This window comes from Malaclemys terrapin, chromosome 1 (assembly GCF_027887155.1).
Source record: "Malaclemys terrapin pileata isolate rMalTer1 chromosome 1, rMalTer1.hap1, whole genome shotgun sequence".
Taxonomy (NCBI): Eukaryota; Metazoa; Chordata; order Testudines; family Emydidae; genus Malaclemys; species Malaclemys terrapin.
The window spans coordinates 104,139,412-104,159,412 of NC_071505.1; the positions used below are offsets into that span (position 1 = coordinate 104,139,412).

At 43.9% G+C, this 20,001-nt stretch overlaps 1 protein-coding gene across 1 annotated transcript in view; it reads left to right on the forward strand.

Annotated features, from left to right (window-relative positions):
• The first annotated feature begins 510 nt into the window (after nucleotides 1-510).
• AGK (acylglycerol kinase) overlaps nucleotides 511-20,001 on the forward strand; it is a 56,979-nt gene continuing 37,488 nt past the window's right edge. Inside the window, exons 1-2 of the mRNA XM_054034041.1 lie at nucleotides 511-639; nucleotides 2,390-2,567. Of these exons, the coding sequence (XP_053890016.1) occupies nucleotides 2,458-2,567 (110 nt within the window). The 5' untranslated portion in view covers nucleotides 511-639; nucleotides 2,390-2,457. The remainder of the gene's footprint in view (nucleotides 640-2,389; nucleotides 2,568-20,001) is intronic.

Sequence of the window (20,001 nt, forward strand, 5' to 3'; positions counted from 1 at the left end):
ATAAATACTGTGTAATAAAATGTGTTTTTATGACATGCTTATATTTCCAAGATCACTACTTTTTATAGTTTATACTGAGGTAAAGGAGAAAATCCCTGGAAATATTCATTTTTAGGAGGGGGTTTGTGAGACTTGACATTTTAGTGAAAGGGGTTCACAGGTTGTTAAAGTTTGGGCCCCATTGGTATAAAGGAAGGGAGGGGAGGGCTAGTTCCCATTACAGTTGCAGTATTATTTAATTTCATTTCTCAAAAAAGTGATTCCATTTCAATTAATTTCATTGGGGTTTGTATATCTCCCAGATGGGCCCAATTCCTCCAGCTCTGGTCAAATTAATGGGACTGTGTATTTGCCAACTCTACCCATTTTATTATGAGTCTATCACAGGGCTTCGGGCCCCAAAGGGCGCCCCTTACTACAGGCCAGGTGGCCCAGGGACCGAGTCAGGCCAGCTCCCCTCCCCGCGGGGCTCGGAACCAAGCAGCGCGGGAGCTGTTTCCAGCGGGGACAGGCCGGGGTCGTGCTCCGGCGGCGGCAGGAAGGAGGCTGCAGCAAGGGGAGTGCGGCGCGTGCGGGGGCTGCAGGGACCCCCGTCCCGGCTGAGCATCGGAAGCCCCTGCCCCGGGCAGAGGCTGCAGGGTGAGCGGGGGAGCAGGCGGCGCGGAGGCTGCTGGCGAGGAGGGGCGGGCCGGGGGCTTTAGGGCGAGGAGGAGCGGGACGAGCGTGGAGGCTGCTGGCGAGGAGGGGCGGGCCGGGGGCTTTAGGGCGAGGAGGAGCGGGACGAGCCGGGGGGGGGCGTGCAGAGGCTGCCGGGCGAGGAGGAGGGGGGAGCGCAGAGGCTGTGGGATGAGCGGGCGGGCCAGGGGCTGCAGGGCAAGGAGGAGTAGGGGGGAGCGCAGAGGCTGCAGGGCGAGGAGGCGGGGGGCTGAGGAGGAGCGGGTCAGGCAAGGGAGGAGCAGGGCAGGCAGGGGGCATAGCGCCTGCAAGGGCAGGCGGGGGGGGGGGCACAGAGGCTGCAGGGCGAGGAAGAGCAGGGCAGGCAGGGGGCATAGAGGTTGCAGGGGTAGGGCAGGCGAGGGGTGCAGAGGCTACAAGGCAAGTGGGGAGCAGGGGTCACAGAGGCTGTAGGGACAGGGTGGATGCACAGGCTGCAGGGTGTGAGGGTTGGGTCTTGTAGGCTGCACAGAGGGCATTGGGCTGTCCAATTAGTTGCGTGCCCTCATGTATAGTACAGCACAGAGTGTCTCTCATTTGTTCTTTTTTGCACTCGATGGAGCCCTCCATGGTGAAAACTGTGTGTGGTGTATAGGCACTGAGTGGGTATATGTAGGGCCCTACCAAATTCACGTCCATTTTGGTCAATTTCACGGCATAGGATTTGAAAAATCATAAATTTCATTATTTCAGTTATTTAAATCTGAAATTTCATAGTGTTGTAGTTGTAGGGGTCCTGACCCAAACAGGAGGGGTGTGTGTATGTGTGTGTGTGGGGGGGGTTGCAGTACTGCTACCCTTCCTACTGCACTGCTGCGGGTGGCGGCAGCTGCCTTCAGAGCTGGGCAGCTGGAGAGAGGCGGCTGCTGGTTGGGAGCCCAGCTCTGAAGGCAGGACTGCTGCCAGCAGCAGCGCAGGAGTAAGAATGGCCTGGTATGGTATTGCCACCCTTACTTCTGCACTGTTGCCTGCTGAGCCTTCAGTCAGCAGCCGCCACTCTCCAGCCGCCCAGCTCTGAAGACAGCAGCGCAGAAGTAAGGATGGCATGATATGGTATGTATTGCCACTCTTACTTCTGCACTGCTGCTGGCAGGGTGCTGCCTTCAGAGCTGGGCACCTGGTCAATTGTCACTGCTCTCCGACTGCCCAGCTCTGAAGGCAGTGCACAAGTAAGGGTGGCAGTACCACAATCCCCCCTTAAAATAACCTTGCGACCCCCCCCCCAAAAACTCCCTTTTAGGTCTGGACCCCCTATTTGAGAAACATAGGTCTCCCCTGTGAAATCTGTATGGTATAGGGTAAAAGCAGGCAAAAGACCAGTTGTCATGGGGGTAGGCCAGATTTCAAGGTCCGTGACGTGTTTTTCCTGGCTGAATTTGATAGGGCCCTAGGTATGTGGTATGCAGAAACCAAGAGCATTTTTACTGACCTGCCAAGGGAGGAGAGGATTTCCTCCCCAGTTAGAGATGGTTAGGTGACCTTATAATAATTTTCCTGTTGTGGAAAGCGTTTTTGTTGTGCAGGCTAACTGTGCAGATGGATCCATCCCTCTATCAATAGGTGTTTTACAGCTCTTGGTCAATGTCTAGTTTCCTTGAAGGGAAAAGAAGCAGAAGTTTTAGAAGCAATAATATCACAGTTGCCTCTGCTCTCATTGAATTAATCTTGTTATTAGATCATCACACTGAGACTTCCAAGTTCTCATCTTCCGTCCTCTTCCTGCATTGCCCCGTGAAGATAGACATGGCCAGGGTGGTCAGAATGTTTAAAACCTTCAAGACTCACTGGAAGAAAACCACAGTTGGGGTCTGCTTGCTCACCTGGGGAGGAAACTGGCTCTATGGAAAACATTGGTAATTATTACCTGGCCTTAAAGAAGTACGATAACAATGAACCTTTGTCTGTATTTTTGCTAATACCTTTTGATGTGACACGTGGACAGCAGTGAAGTTGGGCAAACATCTGTAAAACTTGAGAAGGGTGGTTATAGATAGAGCTGCTTGCTTGGGAACCTTTAAACAGAAAGGTTTTGTGAACAACCTACTGGGCAATGACAAGACTGTAATTTCCCTGAGAGGTTCTTACAGTGGCATGCAGGGCCGGCTCCAGGCACCAGCCGAGCAAGCTGGTGCTTGGGGCGGCAGCTTGTAGGAGGCGGCATTCCGCTCAATCCTAGGCCGGCACGGCCGCTTTTTTTGTTGTTGTTGTTGTTGTTGTTGTTCCGCTCCGGCTGCCCCGTAGGGGGCAGCGGCATGGAGGATGGGAGCGCACTGCAGCAAGCCCGGCAGGGCAGCCCCCGTCCTTCCCTCCCAGCCGACCGGAGTGGTGTGGATACCTCCTGGTAGGGGGCACTGCGGGAGGGGCCGCGTGGCAGTGCCCTGCTGAAGCCCTGGCCGCCCCCCTTTTCTCTCTCCCCGCTAGCCAGGGCACATCTGCAGGGCAGGGAGTCCCCCTGCACCCTGGCTCCGGCCGCGCCGCAGGCCAGAAAGCCAGAGCCAGCCCTGGTGGCATGGTTATCCAGAGAGAAGCTGCAGTAGCTTAGCCATAGGAAGTGTACTCCTGGGGGAATTCTGCACCAAAAAATTAAAAATTCTGCACACAATATTTTAAAATTCTGCACATTTTATTTGTCAGAACCATAGAATATCAGGGTTGGAAGGGACCTCAGGAGGTCATCTAGTCCAACCCCCTGCTCAAAGCAGCACCAATTCCCAACTAAATCATCCCAGCCAGGGCTTTGTCAAGCCTGACCTTAAAAACCTCTAAGGAAGGAGATTCCACCACCTCCCTGGGCAACCCATTCCAGTGCTTCACCACCTTCCTAGTGAAAAAGTTTTTCCTAATATCCAATCTAAACCTCCCCAACTGCAACTTGAGACCATTACTCCTTGTTCTGTCAAAATAACACAATGTAATCACTCTGGTTTCAATTATTTTGATAATTTATTTAAACTACAATACAATGGATGGAGAATGGGAGTGGGGAGCACTGGAGGAAATCCCCAAACCCCCTTGCCTATATAGTAATGTAGCTAGGTTTGACCCTTTATTTCTATTTATTAGTCAACAAATATATGCAGCCATATAAGAACATAATAACGGCCATACTGGGTTAGACCAAAGGTCCATCAAGCCCAGTATCCTGTCCTCTGACAGTGGCCAATGGCAGGTGCCCCAAAGGAAATGAACAGACAGGTTATCATCAAGTGATCCATGCCCTGTCACCCAATCCCAGCTTCTGGCAAACAGAGGCTAGGGACACCATTCTTGCCCATCCTGGCTAATAGCCATTGATGGACCTATCTTTCATGAATCTATGTAGCTCCCTTTTGAACCCCGTTATAGTATTGGCCTTCACAATACCCCCTGGCAAGGAGTTCCAGAGGTTGACAGTGCGTTGCGTGAAAAAATACTTTCTTGTGTTTGTTTTAAACCTGCTACCTATGAATTTCATTTGGTGGCCCCTTGTTCTTGTATTATGAAAAGAAGTAAATAACACTTCCTTGGTTACTTTCTCTATACCACTCATGATTTTATAGACCTCTATCATATCCCTCCTTGGTCGCCTCTTTTCCAAGCTGAAAAGTCCCAGTCTTATTAATCTCTCCTCATATGGAAGCTGTTCTATACCCCTAATCATTTTTGTTGCCCTTTTCTGAACCTTTTCCAATTCCAATATATCTTTTTTGAGATCGGGAGACATCTGCGTGCGATATTCAAGGTGTGGGCGTACCATGGATTTATATAGAGGCAATATGATATTTTCTGTCTTCTTATCTATCTCTTTCTTGATGATTCCCAACATTCTCTTTGCTTTTTTGATTGCTGCTGCACATTGAGTGGATGATTTCAGAGAACTATCCACAATAATTCCAAAATCTCTTAAGTGTTAACAGCTAATTTAGACCCCATCATTGTATATGTATAGTTAGGATTATGTTTTCCAATGTGTATTACTTTGCATTTATCAACATTGAATTTCATCTGGCATTTTGTTACCCAGTTTTGTGAGATCCTTTTGTAGCTCTTCACAGTCTGCCTGGGACTTAACTATCTTGAGTAGTTTTGTATCATCTGCAAATTTTGCCACCTCACTGTTTACCCCTTTTTCCTGATTGTTTATGAATATGTTAAATAGGACTGGGCTCTGTACAGATCCCTGGGGGACATCACTATTTACCTCTCTCCATTCTGAAAACTGACCATTTATTCCTACCCTTTGTTTCCTATCTTTTAACCAGTTACCAATCCATGAGAGGACCTTCCCTCTTAGCCCATGACTGCTTATTTTGCTTAAGAGCTTTTGGTGAGGGACCTTGTCAAAGGCTTTCTGAAAATCTAAATACACTATATCCATTGGATCTCCTTTGTCCGCATGCTTGTTGACCCCCTCAAAGAATTCTAGTAGATTGGTGAGGCATGATTTCCCTTTACAAAAACCATGTTGACTATTTCCCAACAAATTATGTTCACCTATGTGTCTGACAATTTTGTTCTTTATGATAGTTTCAACCAATTTGCCAGATACTGAAGTGAGGCTTACTGGCCTGTAATTGCCAGGGTCACCTCTGGAGCCCTTTTTAAAAATTGGTGTCACATTAGCTATCCCCCAGTCATTTGGTACAGAAGCTGATTTAAATGATAGGTTACAGATGACAGTTAGTAGTCTTGCAATTTCACATTTGGATTCCTTCAGAACTCTTGGGTGAATACCATCTGGTCCTGGAGACTTATTACTGTTTCGTTTATCAATTTGTTCTAAAACCTCCCCTAATGACACCTCAATTTGGGACAGTTCCTCAGACTGTCACCCAAAAAGAATGGCTCAGGTTTGGGAATCTCCCTCACATCCTCAACAGTGAAGACCGATGCAAAGAATTCATTTAGTTTCTCCGCAATGGGCTTATCGTATTTGAGTGCTCCTTTAGCATCTTGATCGTCCAGTGGCCCCACTGGTTGTTTAGCAGGCTTTCTGCTTCTGATGTATTTAAAAAAAAATTTGCTATTACTTTTGGAGACTTTGGCTAGCTGTAATTCAAATTCTTTTTTGGTCTTTCTAATTATATTTTTACACTTCAGTTGCCAGAGCTTATGCTCTTTTCTATTTTCCTCAGGATTTATCTTCCACGTTTTAAAGGATGCCTTTGCCTCTCACTGCTTCTTTACTTTGTTGTTTAACCACGGTGGCTCTTTTTTGGTTCTCTTACTATGTTTTTTAAATTGGGGTATATGTTTAAGTTGAGCCTCTATTATGGTGTCTTTAAAAAGTTTCCATGCAGCTTGCAGAGATTTTACTTTTGGTGCTGTACCTTTTAATTTCTGTTTCACTAACCTCCTCATTTTTGTGTAGTTCTTCTTTCTGAAATTAAATGCTACAATATTGGGCCACTGTGGAGTTTTCCCCGCCACAGGGATGTTAAATTTAATTATATTATGGTCACTATTACCAAGTGGTCCAGCTATATTCACCTCCTGGACCTGATCCTGTGCTCCACTTAGGACTAAATCAAGAATTGCCTCTCCTCTGGTGGGTTCCAGGACTAGCTACTCCAAGAAGCAGTCATTTAAGGTGTCAAGAAACTTTATCTCAGCCTCCCTTCCTGAGATGATATGTACCCAGTCAATATGGGGATAGCTGAAATCCCCCGTTGTTATTGAGTTTTTTATTTTAACAGTGTCTAATCTCCCTGAACATTTCAGAGACACTAACACCATCCTGGTCAGGTGGTCTGTAATATAGCCCTACTGCTATATTCTTATTTTTCAAGCATGGAATTACTATCCATAGAGATTCTGTAGTACAATTTAGTTCATTTAAGATTTTTACTTCATTTGATTCTATGCTTTTTTTCACATATAATGCCACTCTCCCACCAGCACGACCTGTTCTGTCCTTCTGATATATTTTGTACCCTGTTATTACTGTGTCCCATTGACTAAAGCAACAGCATATACGATATAGTATCCACTGTTGCTCGTTTCTGTTATCTCTGGAATAAATGTTCCCCATAGGGGTCTAAATCCTGGACTGGTTTCTGAAAAGATTTAAACAGACTTAAATTTCAATCCCAATTTTTAAGATTACTGTTAACATGATTTCACTATAATGCAAATATAGCCAAATGATTCTGAACTGCTATTGCTTTGGGGATTGCAATTCGCTCCATCATCTCCCTGTGTCTTTTAAATCAGTGTGACAAGGGCTTAACTGTTTCTTTTTCCCCTAATGTTAAAATGCTGCCAAGGCCTCCGTGGAAAACAAATCTGCTTATGCTGTGTATTATATTTTTCTTATTTCTTGTTCCCTGTTTCTTTTTTTCTTCCTAGGGAGATCAGCATTAAATCAGAATCTTTGTTTTGAAGTGTCAGTCTGCTTTGGCTGCTTCCTTCATGCCTAACTCTTGGGACTTAGCTGTTTTCAGGGGAGTTACACTAGCAGAAAATTTGGCCCATAGTCTTTTCTTTGTGATAGTGTAATTGGTTACTGTGGCACTGATTAATGCCATGGAGCATGACGACTTCATGTGAGGAATAAGCAGTGACGACAGATGAACGGAGGTTCTGATTTCATGTACATGCCTCCAATAACCAAAAGACCAGTGAAAGAGAAATGTCAACTACACGAAATTATAAGTAGAAATGTCTCTTCTTAATAGGTTGCCTTTCACGATTTTTCTATGTGGTGTCAGTGAGTCTTTGAGGCTGTTCCCCCCCCTCCTCACCCCCCCTTTCTCTCCCCAGAAGCAGCAGAAAAGCTGACCTTAGGTTCCTATGAGAAAGCTTTGCCCACTCTCCTGGGTGCCCAAATAGAACTATACTCAAGCACTTTCTGCTGCATGGGGGCGGCGCCTTGGAGAGCCTCTTGAGGGTGACTCCACGCTCCCTGCTCATACAGCACAGTGGAGCAGTCCTCTGCTGCAATATTCAAGGAGGCTTGTGGACAGCACAGGGATATGGGCCCAGTGGGTCAACATATTGCTTGATCCACTGGCCTTCAAAAAGAGTTATGGGCCACATTCAGTACTGCTCCCCTTGTCTTGTCATAAGAGTAGTTGGCACAGAGAATTCCATTTTCATCATGTTTCTCCTCCACCCCAAGACACATTAGTCCATTTATGTGAGCTTTATTCCATTGTTACTTGTATTACAGTAGCACCTAAAGGCCCATGCAAGATCATAGCCCCCCTGTGCTAGGCACGTGATCTATGCGTAGCAAGACACATCCCTGCCCTGAAGACCTTACAGTCTAAAACAGACAAGACAGACAAATGGTGAGAGGGGAAACAGAGGCACAGAGAGGGAAAATCACTGTACTGCCTTTGGCCCACATGGTGTATTCTGGAGTACTCTTTTCTACTGACTGTAAAATGTGAACATTTTGCATATGGTATATTTCGCGCTTTAAATTGCAACTGATTTTTGTGCAGATGGTCCCATGTAATTACCTGTAACTTAATAACTAGTGTAAATTAAATTTCAGTTGTTTTTGAATTCATTCTAAATAATGAAATTTAATTGAGCAGTTATTTCAAGTTCTGTAGTATGTCCTACAGAGAAGTGATTATGTTGGACAAAGCACAAGAGAATATACTGTGGGGAACAATGCCACACAGGCAGGAGAGAATGGACTAGAAAATGAGAATTTCATATACTTTTCTCCACTTACGTCTCTTTGAAAAGTATCTGAGATTCTCAGTGTCTTTGTCTCAGAATCTCTCTCTCTTTCTCTCCCCCTATATATATATAATATCTGTGTGTGTGTGTTTTGGTGGGAAAAGACGGTCCAGTTAGGACTTGAAAAATGTACCTAATCCCTACACATTCTAGCCCATGTGAAAAATACACATGTTGGCACACCCTCCTGAAATGAAAAGGAATAAAACAGTTGTGCACTATTTATTGTGTGCTGTGTTTGATTACAATAAATTGTCATTCACCTTTCTACATATGTTTTAAAATTTTGACTTGCTATCTCTTTCACCCTCTCCTCCCCGCCCCCTTTAAGTGCCTTCATTTCTTTTTGGGCTTCAATCCACAGTATTGCTTTCAGAGCATTCAAAAACTATGAGGTTTTCTTAGAAATCATAAGATTTTAAAAATACTTAATTTGGAGTCTCTTTGGTTGCCTTTGGAGTTTTCAGCATTTAGGGCTCACGTTTTACATTTTTGCTACAACCATGAGATCTAGAGCTTAATTTTTTTTTTTTTTTAAATGAAAGCTGAGATTCTCACATAATCATGTCTCCAGGAACTGAGACATAATGAAGAACACCAGATATCACAAGATTCACAATGAAATCATGAGAATTAGAAACACTAATTCTGCATTTTTCTCTTCTATAATCATGCTTTATCTTTCCTTATGTTGTTTTCATCATCTTTTTGTCTCTTTCTTCCTCCAATCCCTTTATATCTCTTTCCCTACATTATGTTCATTACTTCCTTCCCCATATTTTCAGTCTCCTTTCTTCCACTCTAAAATCTCCCTCTACCATACTTCCCTTTTCTAACTTACTTTGTTGGTCTCTCACCTGGCCACTCCCACATACTTTAAACCATCACATCGCAACCACAAAATGCTTGAAAATTGTACTAGATTCCTGATAGCCAGGGGACTAGACCCACTAGCCAAAAATTGATATGAAAAACAATGGAGATGGGCTGTTATCCAGGAGCAGCATCCTGCTGAGAAGCCAAGTGATCCTTCCACCAGTGGTGGGGAGTCCTGGTAGGGTCCTGTCTGTAGGCCCTGTTCACCTAGACCACCTTTCTTACTGGTCTCCACTCCTATCACAGACCCTCCAGGCTGCTGCCACAGTGGGTTGGGGGTGGAGATGTCTCTGTACTATAAAGAACTTTTTAAATAGAATGTTGACACATTTGTTTTTTAAAAATCCTGTTTTAAACATGTTTTCGCCCCCGCTCCTCTATGTGTAGAAGGGTCTCTTGGACAGGCCAAAGAGCCACACCAAATGCTTTCAGGCACAACCCTCTTCCCCCTTCTTCTTTCTCTCTGTGAGTGCACCTGCTTGTTTACTGTCAATTTTGGCTCCACCATCCTTTTCCTGGCAAATACACTTCTACAGGACCTGGGGAAGGGGCCTGCATCTTCAAGGAAACAGTGAAACTGACTATAAACAAAGTGCTATCAAAAGCACAACATAAATAAACAGGAAAAAATAGAAGGGAATTTAAAAAAAAACCAACCTCTAATCCCCAACATTACTGAAACTGAAAGAGATTACTTGTAACAAAAGTAAGCACATCATTTTCACATGGAAGTGTGATTTTTTTCAAGTCGATGTCCCTTTAACCTCCCTGTGTTTCAGTTTTCCAGTCTACAAAGTGGAGATAACACTTTCCTACCTGACATGGTTTTTGTGAAGATTATTAATTCATTTGCAAAGTGCTTTGAGTTCCTTGGGTGGAAGATGAAACGTAACTGTAAAGTGTTGTTATTTATCTCAAAACAGTATTTCTTGTGCTTGAAAACTAGGCTTGACATATAGATCTTTCTTGATCTCTGTGGAGAGCTATTGCTGGGGCAGGAGACAGAGGCCAAAGGACAGGTGTGAATTATTTATGTGTGTACTTAATTTAATATTTTTCCCATCCCTTTTCAGAATGCCAGAGTTATGTGGAAAGGAAAGATGGATATTCCTAGAAGTATCTTGAGCCTGATGGGATGGTGGTCTTTAAAATACCCCTTTGCTTAAAACTTGTCTGTTTTATTATTACTACTTATTAGGTATTGTTTCTGGTTTCCTTGTTGTAATCCGTTCTGGCTTAGAACTTGCTTGTTTTATCTTTAGTGTGTTCTGATTTGAAGTACGTTGTTAAAAATAGAGAGTTCCAGGGCTATCTATAGCACTGTATAAATACAATAGAAGGGAATGTTAATACTTAGGAAACTAGCTAACCTCTCCCAGATGGACATCATATGGGAATGGTCTAATTTCCAGGATTTCCCCATAAACCTCTAGGGCAGTGTTTCCCAAACTTGGGACGCCGCTTGTGTAGGGAAAGCCCCTGGCGGGCCGGGCCAGTTTGTTTACCAGCCGCGTCGCAGGTCCGGCCGATCGCGGCTCCCACTGGCTGCGGTTCGCTGCTCCAGGCCAATGGGAGCTGCTGGAAGTGGCGGCCAGTACGTCCCTCGGCCCTCGCCGCTTCCAGCAGCTCCCATGGCCTGGAGCAGCGAACCGCGGCCAGTGGGAGCTGTGATCGGCCAGACCCGCGGACGTGGCAGGTAAACAAACCGGCCCGTTCTGCCAGGGGCTTTCCCTATACAAGCGGCCTCCCAAGTTTGGGAAACACTGCTCTAGGGGCTGCTTTCCCTAGGGAGGAGGATGTGTCTTGTGGCTTCTGGGAAGCAGGGACAGGTCAGGATCTTTGTCTATAGTTATTCCTCCACTGATGGAATGTGCTGCAGCCTCTGGGCTGTCAGAATTTTGCAGCATTTTTTTCATGCACCCATGCTCCCTTGGTGACGTACTGCTTACACCGGGGAGCACTGGAGGTGCATTTAACCTCACGTACTTGGTGTGCGAGGCAACACTTGAAGCGCTTAATAAACTGAGTGTAGATTATGTTGCCTGTGAGGTTTGCCGTTGTCGACATCTGAGGCTAAATTACTATGCATGAGGCGTACTTGACTAGACTTGTATCTATCCTTTTAGAACAGATTAAAGGTTTAGTGAAATCTTGTGCTTCTGTTTCTGGCACTGCAGGAGTGTCTGACGAAAGGGCTTGCTTTAGTTGACATCCATTCATATTAGCCTCTGACATTCTGGAATTAGCTGTCTGAGGCTTTGCTTGTTCAGCTGAAGGAAGGTTTTTTGGCTCCCTTTGGCTTTTCCATCCTCTTCTCAAGACTTTGCAGGAAGAAACTCATTTAGTTTTTGCCATTTCAAGGTTCATCCCTTTTTGGGTTCAGATGCTGTGATTGTAGCATTAATTGGAGCTATTTAAAGTAACAACCTCTCCAGCAAATGAATGGCAAACCAGCCAAAGCCATCCTCGATTTGCTTAGGGACAGAAGAACTCTGGAGTACCTGCTTTTGGCCAAATCCTCCCCTTAGATACGTACATGGCTCTCACTGACTTTACTGAGAGCTGCACATACATATTTAAGGCAAGAATTTTGCACTTGGTCTTCATAATTTCTCCATAGTTGCACTCCTTTCCTGTGGGAAAATTGGTTAGTGTCCTATAGTGGATGGGGCCCCAAAAATCTACCTTTGGGTCTGAAGAAAATGCCCCTTCTGTACTACAGCTGGTAACAGGAAAGAGAGAGTAGAGCATGGTAACTCGCCACCATGCTAATCAGATGGCAGAGGATTGTGGTAGGTCATTCTAAAGGTCAAAGAGCTGGTATCGCAGCCTTGCTGTGGCAGACACAATTTTTAAATGCAGCATTTGCCCCAGGGAGCGACAGTGGGTCATTGCACTAGCCTTTCACCTTCAGACACATTAGTTCACATCCTGATTGATTTAGGTCACAAGTGAAAATGAGTTTGGCATGGGAGGTCCCATATTCTAGTGTGGTGGGTGGTATGGCTTTGAGAGAGGCACTGAACTGGAATAGCTGAAGTATTGCAGGTGAAAAGTAAACTATGCAAGAAAGATGTGAGAGTTGAATGGGAAGGGGGATAATTTGTACCATACCTGACTGGGCTGTGCCCAACTATAGCCCTAGTGCTATTATTACAAAACTCTAATTTCTCATAAAATACAAATGCTTAAAAAAATCCAAGTGCTTGCATTCAGGATAGAGGCTGCTCCAGCGGCACAGGAAAAGGAAAGGTAGAATCCAGTCCTGCTGCATGTGAGTATCTTTCCATTGACATTCCCTGGAATTATGCCAGTTTACACCTGGGTTTCCTTTTGTCCTATGTATATACTGTCTGGTGTATCATATTTAAGGATGTGCTCAAGATGCAAGGCAAGGGTGCTTTGTGTGCATGCAGCTATGTGACAATTCTACAGTTTTGTTGAAAGTCAAATAGAGGGTTACGTGAGACTTTGGTTACAAAATCAAGGTGATAGAGTTGAATTATCTTTGGAAATGGGGAGAGGACAGGATAGATAACCTTATCTAGTTATATCACTGCATGGTAATTGGCTGGAACTACAGTAGAGTCATTTCAGAGGATCAAAGAGACTCTGTGACTTGGCTGGCTAAGTGGTTATGATCTCTAAAGTCCTAAAAGTTTGGAGCCCCCCAGTGACAGATTGCTTCTTCCTTACATTCCGTCTCAGCGGTTAGATGTAATGAGTTGGTATTGGTACTCGTTTCTGGATTGGAATCTCCAAGTCTGGCAACAGGGTCTGAATTGGACAGCCTTGTGGGCACAGTGCACAAATCATCTCCTTGGATGTGAGCGGGTGCCTTGTCCACCCTGCTCTACAGACATACTCCACGCAATATGTGAAGTCCAGACTGTGCCCCATCACTCACAAAGAAAATAACAATTATAACATAAAAATCAGCTCAAACTTTCTACCCAGTTTTGGCTGCTTCTCAAAATACTTCTCGGCTTACACCCCAGGACTTCTCCCCCACCTCCTGTATATCCAGGTGACATAATGAGTCACCTGCTTAAGTGAGTTCTGCCAAATTAAGTTTGCTAAACTCTTTCCTATCACGATCGACACCTGCTTAACAAAGTGGAGGTTTCAGGCAAATGCTGCCAGCCTGTTACAGTGATGCTTTTGATCGGCTCTTGAATCATAATTGACAGGGTGGGCCTTTATATTTATTGTTTCAAAGTGGTGGGCACAGTGTATAAATATCTGTTGCATTTTCACCTTCCATATGTAACAAACAAGGAGTTGACTTTCACCATAGAAAATATTGGCAAGGTTCACAGGGCTTTGGCTCTCATTGCCAGTAAGCTAAGTGTCATTGGTAGCGTTAATTTGATTGCTGCACTTTATGTCCCTGCCAGATGATAACTCGGTTTGTCACTTTTTTGAAGGTTCCATCCTGAGCAGCTGCTGCAGCTTTTTGATATTAACTTCATTAAAAACATTGAGCATAAATGCAAAGTCTGGGGAAGCTGATTCAGACTGAGCATCTGATTTTCACATCCTCCCAAAGCCAAGCTTGTAATAGAAACACTGATATTCTGGTCGTGCCAAGTGGCATGGATGCTGCAGTTATATCAGGAAAAGCCAAAGGCCTCTTTGATATAACCAACATCTTTTAGGAGCTGCTGTTGTGGTAGTTTTAGTTGTTAAGTGCTGAACCTGTGCTCGGTCTTATGCAAAAGACAAAGGAAGATGTAATACTCCCCTTGGGTGATTTTTGAGTAAAATATTGGCCTTGATTCTCAGTCCTGGCTGCGGAAACTCAGTACCGAAACCGGGGGTAGAGAGCACCTCTGTATGTTCAGGATTCTGGAGGTATGAGTTAGAGGAGCCCCAAGGGATATTAATGTACACTGTGCTGCAACAGCTCTCAGTGGTCTGGCATGGCAGCTCAGAATAGCTAGAGTGCAATAGATTCTGGCCATGTGTCCTTTCTTCCGGTGGCATGCCCCTGTGCTGGGGCGGGGGAAGGGTAGGATGCCATACAGGTGTTCTGCTGGGTCTGTGTCACTGTGGATGTTTCCAGATGGTAGGTTCTGGAATCAGGGCCACTATCTTTATGTTCAACACTATGTAACAAAAGACCAAAACTAATTTACAGAAGCAACAAATAGTATTTTCCCATGTGGGTTCTTCACATAAAATCCCCTCCTGCCCTGTCCACCCTTCCAAGGCTCTGTACCACTGTGACCTTTCTTACTGGAGAATTGGATGGGACTCTTCAAAGAGCTTCACTCTGGGCTCTGTCAATGGAGTCGGTCGATGAGATACCTCTTCCCCTTTTTTTCCTTCTCCCTTCACTTTCATGGGGTAACCTTGCTTACAACTGGGCTAGCTACGTAATGGTTAATTTCGACATCAGGAAAGCAGCACCAGATAAACCAGCAGATGCTGTACTTTAAATTTGTTTTGCTGTAAGGCATAAGCGGTGTCTGTAAGCCCCTCGAGGGAAAGACCAGGGTAGAAATTGCTTTATGGTTTACCTGTGGATATCAGCATAGTTATAGGAAATGTCTGTGCACTCTTTCAGGCAATATGATAGATCAGTCAGCTGGTAAATATGTAACTTCTCTCTGCCTCTTTCTCCTCCTTATCAGAGTGTTACAATAACTGTTTCATTACTTTACTATCTGGTGCTGGTAAATCAAATCCAGAAAGCAGTACAAAATGTCCCATATTTAACTAATCATTCTTTACTAGCTTGCATTTCAAACATCCGTGGTCTGATAACCCAGTATGCACAGAGACTGAATCATGTTTTGTGGACAGAAGGCTGAAATGTTACCAGCTTATCTGCTGTTTTTTGAGCAGTATGGTTCAAACTATGACAAACTTTAGCTGTAGAAGCCTTCAAAAACCTATTTTTCAGAGCTTTGGTTCTACTATATGGAATGAATAAGGGCAGATGAATTATGGAGGAAAAGTACTGGTACTTCTCCCAGCTTTTGTTTTATTTTTTAACAGGGAGGGTAAAAACAATTTACCAGGGAACCATAGGGATAGACAACATTTGTAAAGAAATTAAAACTAGAGCACAAGCTAGCAGCTACCTTGGAAAAAGTACTGGCTCATAACTTCGCCCACTTTGACCCTAGAAAATAAGGGGTAGCACCAACCATGCGGTGAAAACAATTATGACTTAAATAAATATATACTGAATCTAAAAATTTACAAAGAAGGAAATGAATGAATGAAAAACCACCAGTGGCAGCAGTTCCTGTGTTTGGAAGTGTCATGCGCATGCTCTGATGAGACTGTTTAGCATATCAGTGACTTGACAGCTCACTGTAGACAACCTGCATCTGAAAGTTGGTATGAGAACTGCAGAAGCTGCAAACTTTATGGAATGTCCTGGTTTAAACTTGCAGTTTGTGTAAGTTGGTCCATGGGATTATTTTTGTATTACTTGCCCACAGTCACCATATCTGGCCTTGAATACAAATATTAAAGAGAGCATGATGGGACGTCCTGCTTGGTTCCCAGAATTGTAAGCCACTGTGTTACCCCTCTCAGCCTCATCAAGTAAGAGCTTTGCTGTTGCTAAGCTATGTGTCAGCTTCCTGATACGCCAGCTTGTCTGTTTTGCCAACAGACTATTCAGGACACTGTCAATCCAAATCTTGCCTTGCAGGTAACAATCAGTGAACTCCAGAGTTCCCCAGAGACTTCTCCCTGCAGTGTCTGGTCCCTCTCACTGGACACTCACAGAAGTTAAGTTTGCTGCCTCCAAAGACACAGAACACATACCAGCCTGATAGTTTAGCTGAAGACTCACACTTTGCTATAATACACAGCACAGAGATGGTTTTGTAATAAAAGAAGAATAAGTTTATTAACAATGAACAGAAGTTTGTGATGGTAAGACTATAAAAACAAATATAGTTACATACAAAACAAAACATGCTTTCTAGTGACTAAAAGTCAATTTCAGCAAGTTATTATCTTTGTCCAGAGACACAAAGATATTACTCCCCATCTTCACAGGCTCAGAGGGCACTGAACCCCCAGTCCCCTCAGTGATGGATAACTAAAGTATTTTTGTCCCCCTTATGTTATACAAGTCTCTTGTCTCTGCTTCAAGAGCCATGAAGGCTTCCTTTTGTGCAGATGCAGCACTGCAGATGTGATTGTTAAATGGTCTTCTCCCCAGCTCCTTTAGCTTGATGGCTTTGTTTACCTTGTATGTAAATGTACTTCCATTGTCCTCTGTGTGTAACCAAGCTGGTCAGACAGATAAATATATGTTCTTTTGTCTAGGGAAGGCTGCCTTTTATGCTCTGCCTCCCAAACACATTTTAAGAACATATTTCCTGCACACATGTAACTCTTTACATGCTAACCATACATACCTCACACAATAATATTAATCACCAGTGTGTCCCTGGCTTTCATAAAAGATGTACTTTTATAGTATAAAACTCGATATACTTTTATAGTATAATATTGTATGCAATCAGTTGATTCAGTTGCTTATTTTTGGGGTTCAGGTCTTCTGTTCTCCCTCGCCCCCCCCCCCCACCGTAGGGTGTCTGGACCCTGATTGTTGCACATAAATGTCCAAATAATATGGCCTTAAAAATTAACCATACTCATCTGTTGACAAAGAACTCCCTATCTATTAATAAGGTACTATCTTCTCCTGGGCTGAAAATTGGTTTGGATGGATTCATCTTGCTCTATAGCCTCAAATCCATCAAACTCAGGCTTTGGTGGATCACAAGAGACAGTGAATTTTAAAGTAGAGGTTCTCCACCAATAATGGAGTGCTGGGAGTGCTGCCTCGCTCTTGGAGGTCAGCACGGGGTATGAACAACAAGATCATGCCATCTGATAACTGCTGTAGGACACGGGAGAATTGGTATTGGGGATAGCCTAGTCCAAGCCATAATTTACTTACTGAGCTGAGACCAGAAGGTTGAAGGTGGGGCTGAAGTATCTAGTCAGTGGTGCAGTATGGACTTACTGGGCTATATTAATAACTTCATGGTTTACTGTTTGGAATTAGCCGTGAGGGTTCTGTTACCCTGGCACTCAGTATAGCAATGTAGGGAAATATTTGACATGCAATCCATTTCAGAGCTGGAATTGCGTTAACTATTATTCCGTAGTAAAATTACTGCAATTAGTCACAAATCTGTCACTTCTGGAAGTAATGTTCCTGTTTTTTAATACAAATGATTTATTACTTTAGTTTTAAAGAGTAAACATTAGGTTAAAGGAATGCTGCTGCCTCTGAGGAAAACTTTGATAAATATTCTAATTAGGCACTATTTGGAGGATATATTATTTATATGCTTTCTCTCTTGTTTTAGCCTTCCTTTTGTCTTTTTGTTATTACTAAGGCTATTTCCATGGCTTTTGTGTTGCTAAGTCAATTCATTTGTTCCCCTAATTTATTCCTCACCTGAAATCACCATTCCTCTGCTTTTGTGGCATCACGATTGACTGCTACAGTAACCAATGGTGATGTAACAAAGAGCAGACTATCTGATTCTGAGTGAGGGATAAACAGCCTAAGATTGTGAATTTGTATGAATCGATGATCCTGTTTTAATGCAGATGCCTTTAACAAGGTGTCACATTCTGGAGTGCAACCTAGACCAGTAGTAGGTTGTGTCACTGTCACCATCTGTCCTGTAACCCTGGATGCCTTAAAATGCTCTGCTGCTGTAGCTCCATGTCTGGAGAAGCATGCTGTTGTCTGAGTATCTGTGTGGTGTGCAGGCCTGGTTCAGCACTCTGATACCAGCCTGGTTTCCAGCAGCCTTGGTTATGACTTGCTGAGTGACCCCAGCACGCCCCCAGTCCTGAATTTCCCCAGAACTGTCTACCCTGAATGTCCAGCACTCTCCTGGAGCATTCAGAGGAGAGAGAAGGTCCATTGCTTCTTCAAAGAGACAAACACACAGTGGTTTGTTGCTTTAGCTGGAGTTAACAATTGCTTCGGTTCAAACACAGAACTGGGTTGGTTAGGATTAAAAGTTAAATAAGTTTATTAACAAGAAGAGAGTGGTTCTAAGTGAATTCAAGTTCAAGGGATAAAGACAAAAAATGGTTACAAGAAAATAAAAGTAAAATACACTTTCCAGTGGCTAAGACTTAACTCAACGAGCTACAGCCTTGGTTCAAGGTAGATTTCTTACTAGTCTTTTTCTTCCCAGCCATGTCTGACTTTCTCTCCGTCAGGACCTTCCTCAGAAGTACAAAGGTGCTATTTTCTCTTGTACGTGACAGATCTTTGCCTAAGCAGGTTTCTCACCTATGTTCAGTTTCCAGAGACTTCTTGGTTGAAGGACCGTCTTTCTTAACTTGCAAGAACTCTAGTTCCTTGTGTCTGTCCATTGATGAAATGCCAAGATGGTGTCCTCTCTCTCTCCTTGTATCTTCCCAAACTCACTGGTTTGTCCCCAGACTCATGATCAGCTCATGCTATTCTTCCCTGCCTCCAGACATCCCATCCCCCTGCTGATGCATATGGAAATGGGGCTTCCATTGTTTTTGGTCACACTGCTTAATCTAATTGGAGACAGGTAAATGGCTGCCCTTCCTCCTATCTGTGAGAGAACCTGTTTCTCCCTGTGTTTGGTCACAGATATTTAAAACATAATATCATTAAGTATCCATATTTCTTCATATGGTGTTAATACGGACATTTCACAATGATATTAATCACCAGTATGTCATGATCTTTTATAAAAGATCTTACTTGACACACTTTTATAATACAGTAATATTGTATTCCATCAGTTGATTCAGTTACTTAACATCTTGGGGGAGTGTGAATCTGTAATGATATCTCCCCAACTTCCTAGGTTGATGGCTTTGCTTACCTTTTAAGTAAATGTGCCTTCATTGTCTCTGCTTGATGACCAGCAAATACAGCCCTTTGTCTAGGGCAGACTGGGCTTATGCATTGCTTGCCAAACACATTTTAAGAACGTAATTCTAGCACATATCCATAACTCTTTGTACACACCTGTACGTACATCACACAAGAATATTAATGATCCATGAGTTGTTAGTTGTCCCACAATATGTTACATACCACCTTTTTGGGTATAAATCATGACAACAGTGTGAAATGTATAGTAAGTATGTCAGGCCTGACAAGAGTTGCTGACACAGTTCAGGGACTCCAGAAATGGGCTGCCCTGCCCTCCAGTTGCTTTTTCCCTCACTGCCCCCAGTCCTGTCCAATCAGCATTTGTTTTGAAATTTATTATGCACTCCCTACAGATTTTAAATTTGCATTGTGCTGGCGATTTTTGTATTGACAGTGACCTACCCTTCAAAAATTTTCAGGGGGATGCTAGGGATGCTTTTGGTGCTCAGAAGAAAGGTGTGGGAGGTGGTTTTGGTATTTAGAAGGCAGTTGGGGCTTTTGGTACTGTGGAAGACGATGCATCTTCTCACCTTCTTTTGCGTAAGGGCAGAAGTGACTACTTCAGGAGACGGGGTTTGAATTCTTTTTTTTTCTTCAAGGAGTGTCCCTATGGGTGCTTCACTTTAGGTGTCTTGGCGCCCTGCGCTTCTAGTTGGAGACTTGTGATAGCAGTGCCCGGTTGGCTGCGCACGTGTGGCAGCCATCTCGCGCTACTCTGAGCGGCTATCTCACGAGCACAGCCAACCGCCAACCAGTTCCTTCTCTACCGCCCTTGACTTCCGGTCGAAATGACAGCAGCACCCTTATCTGCTCTC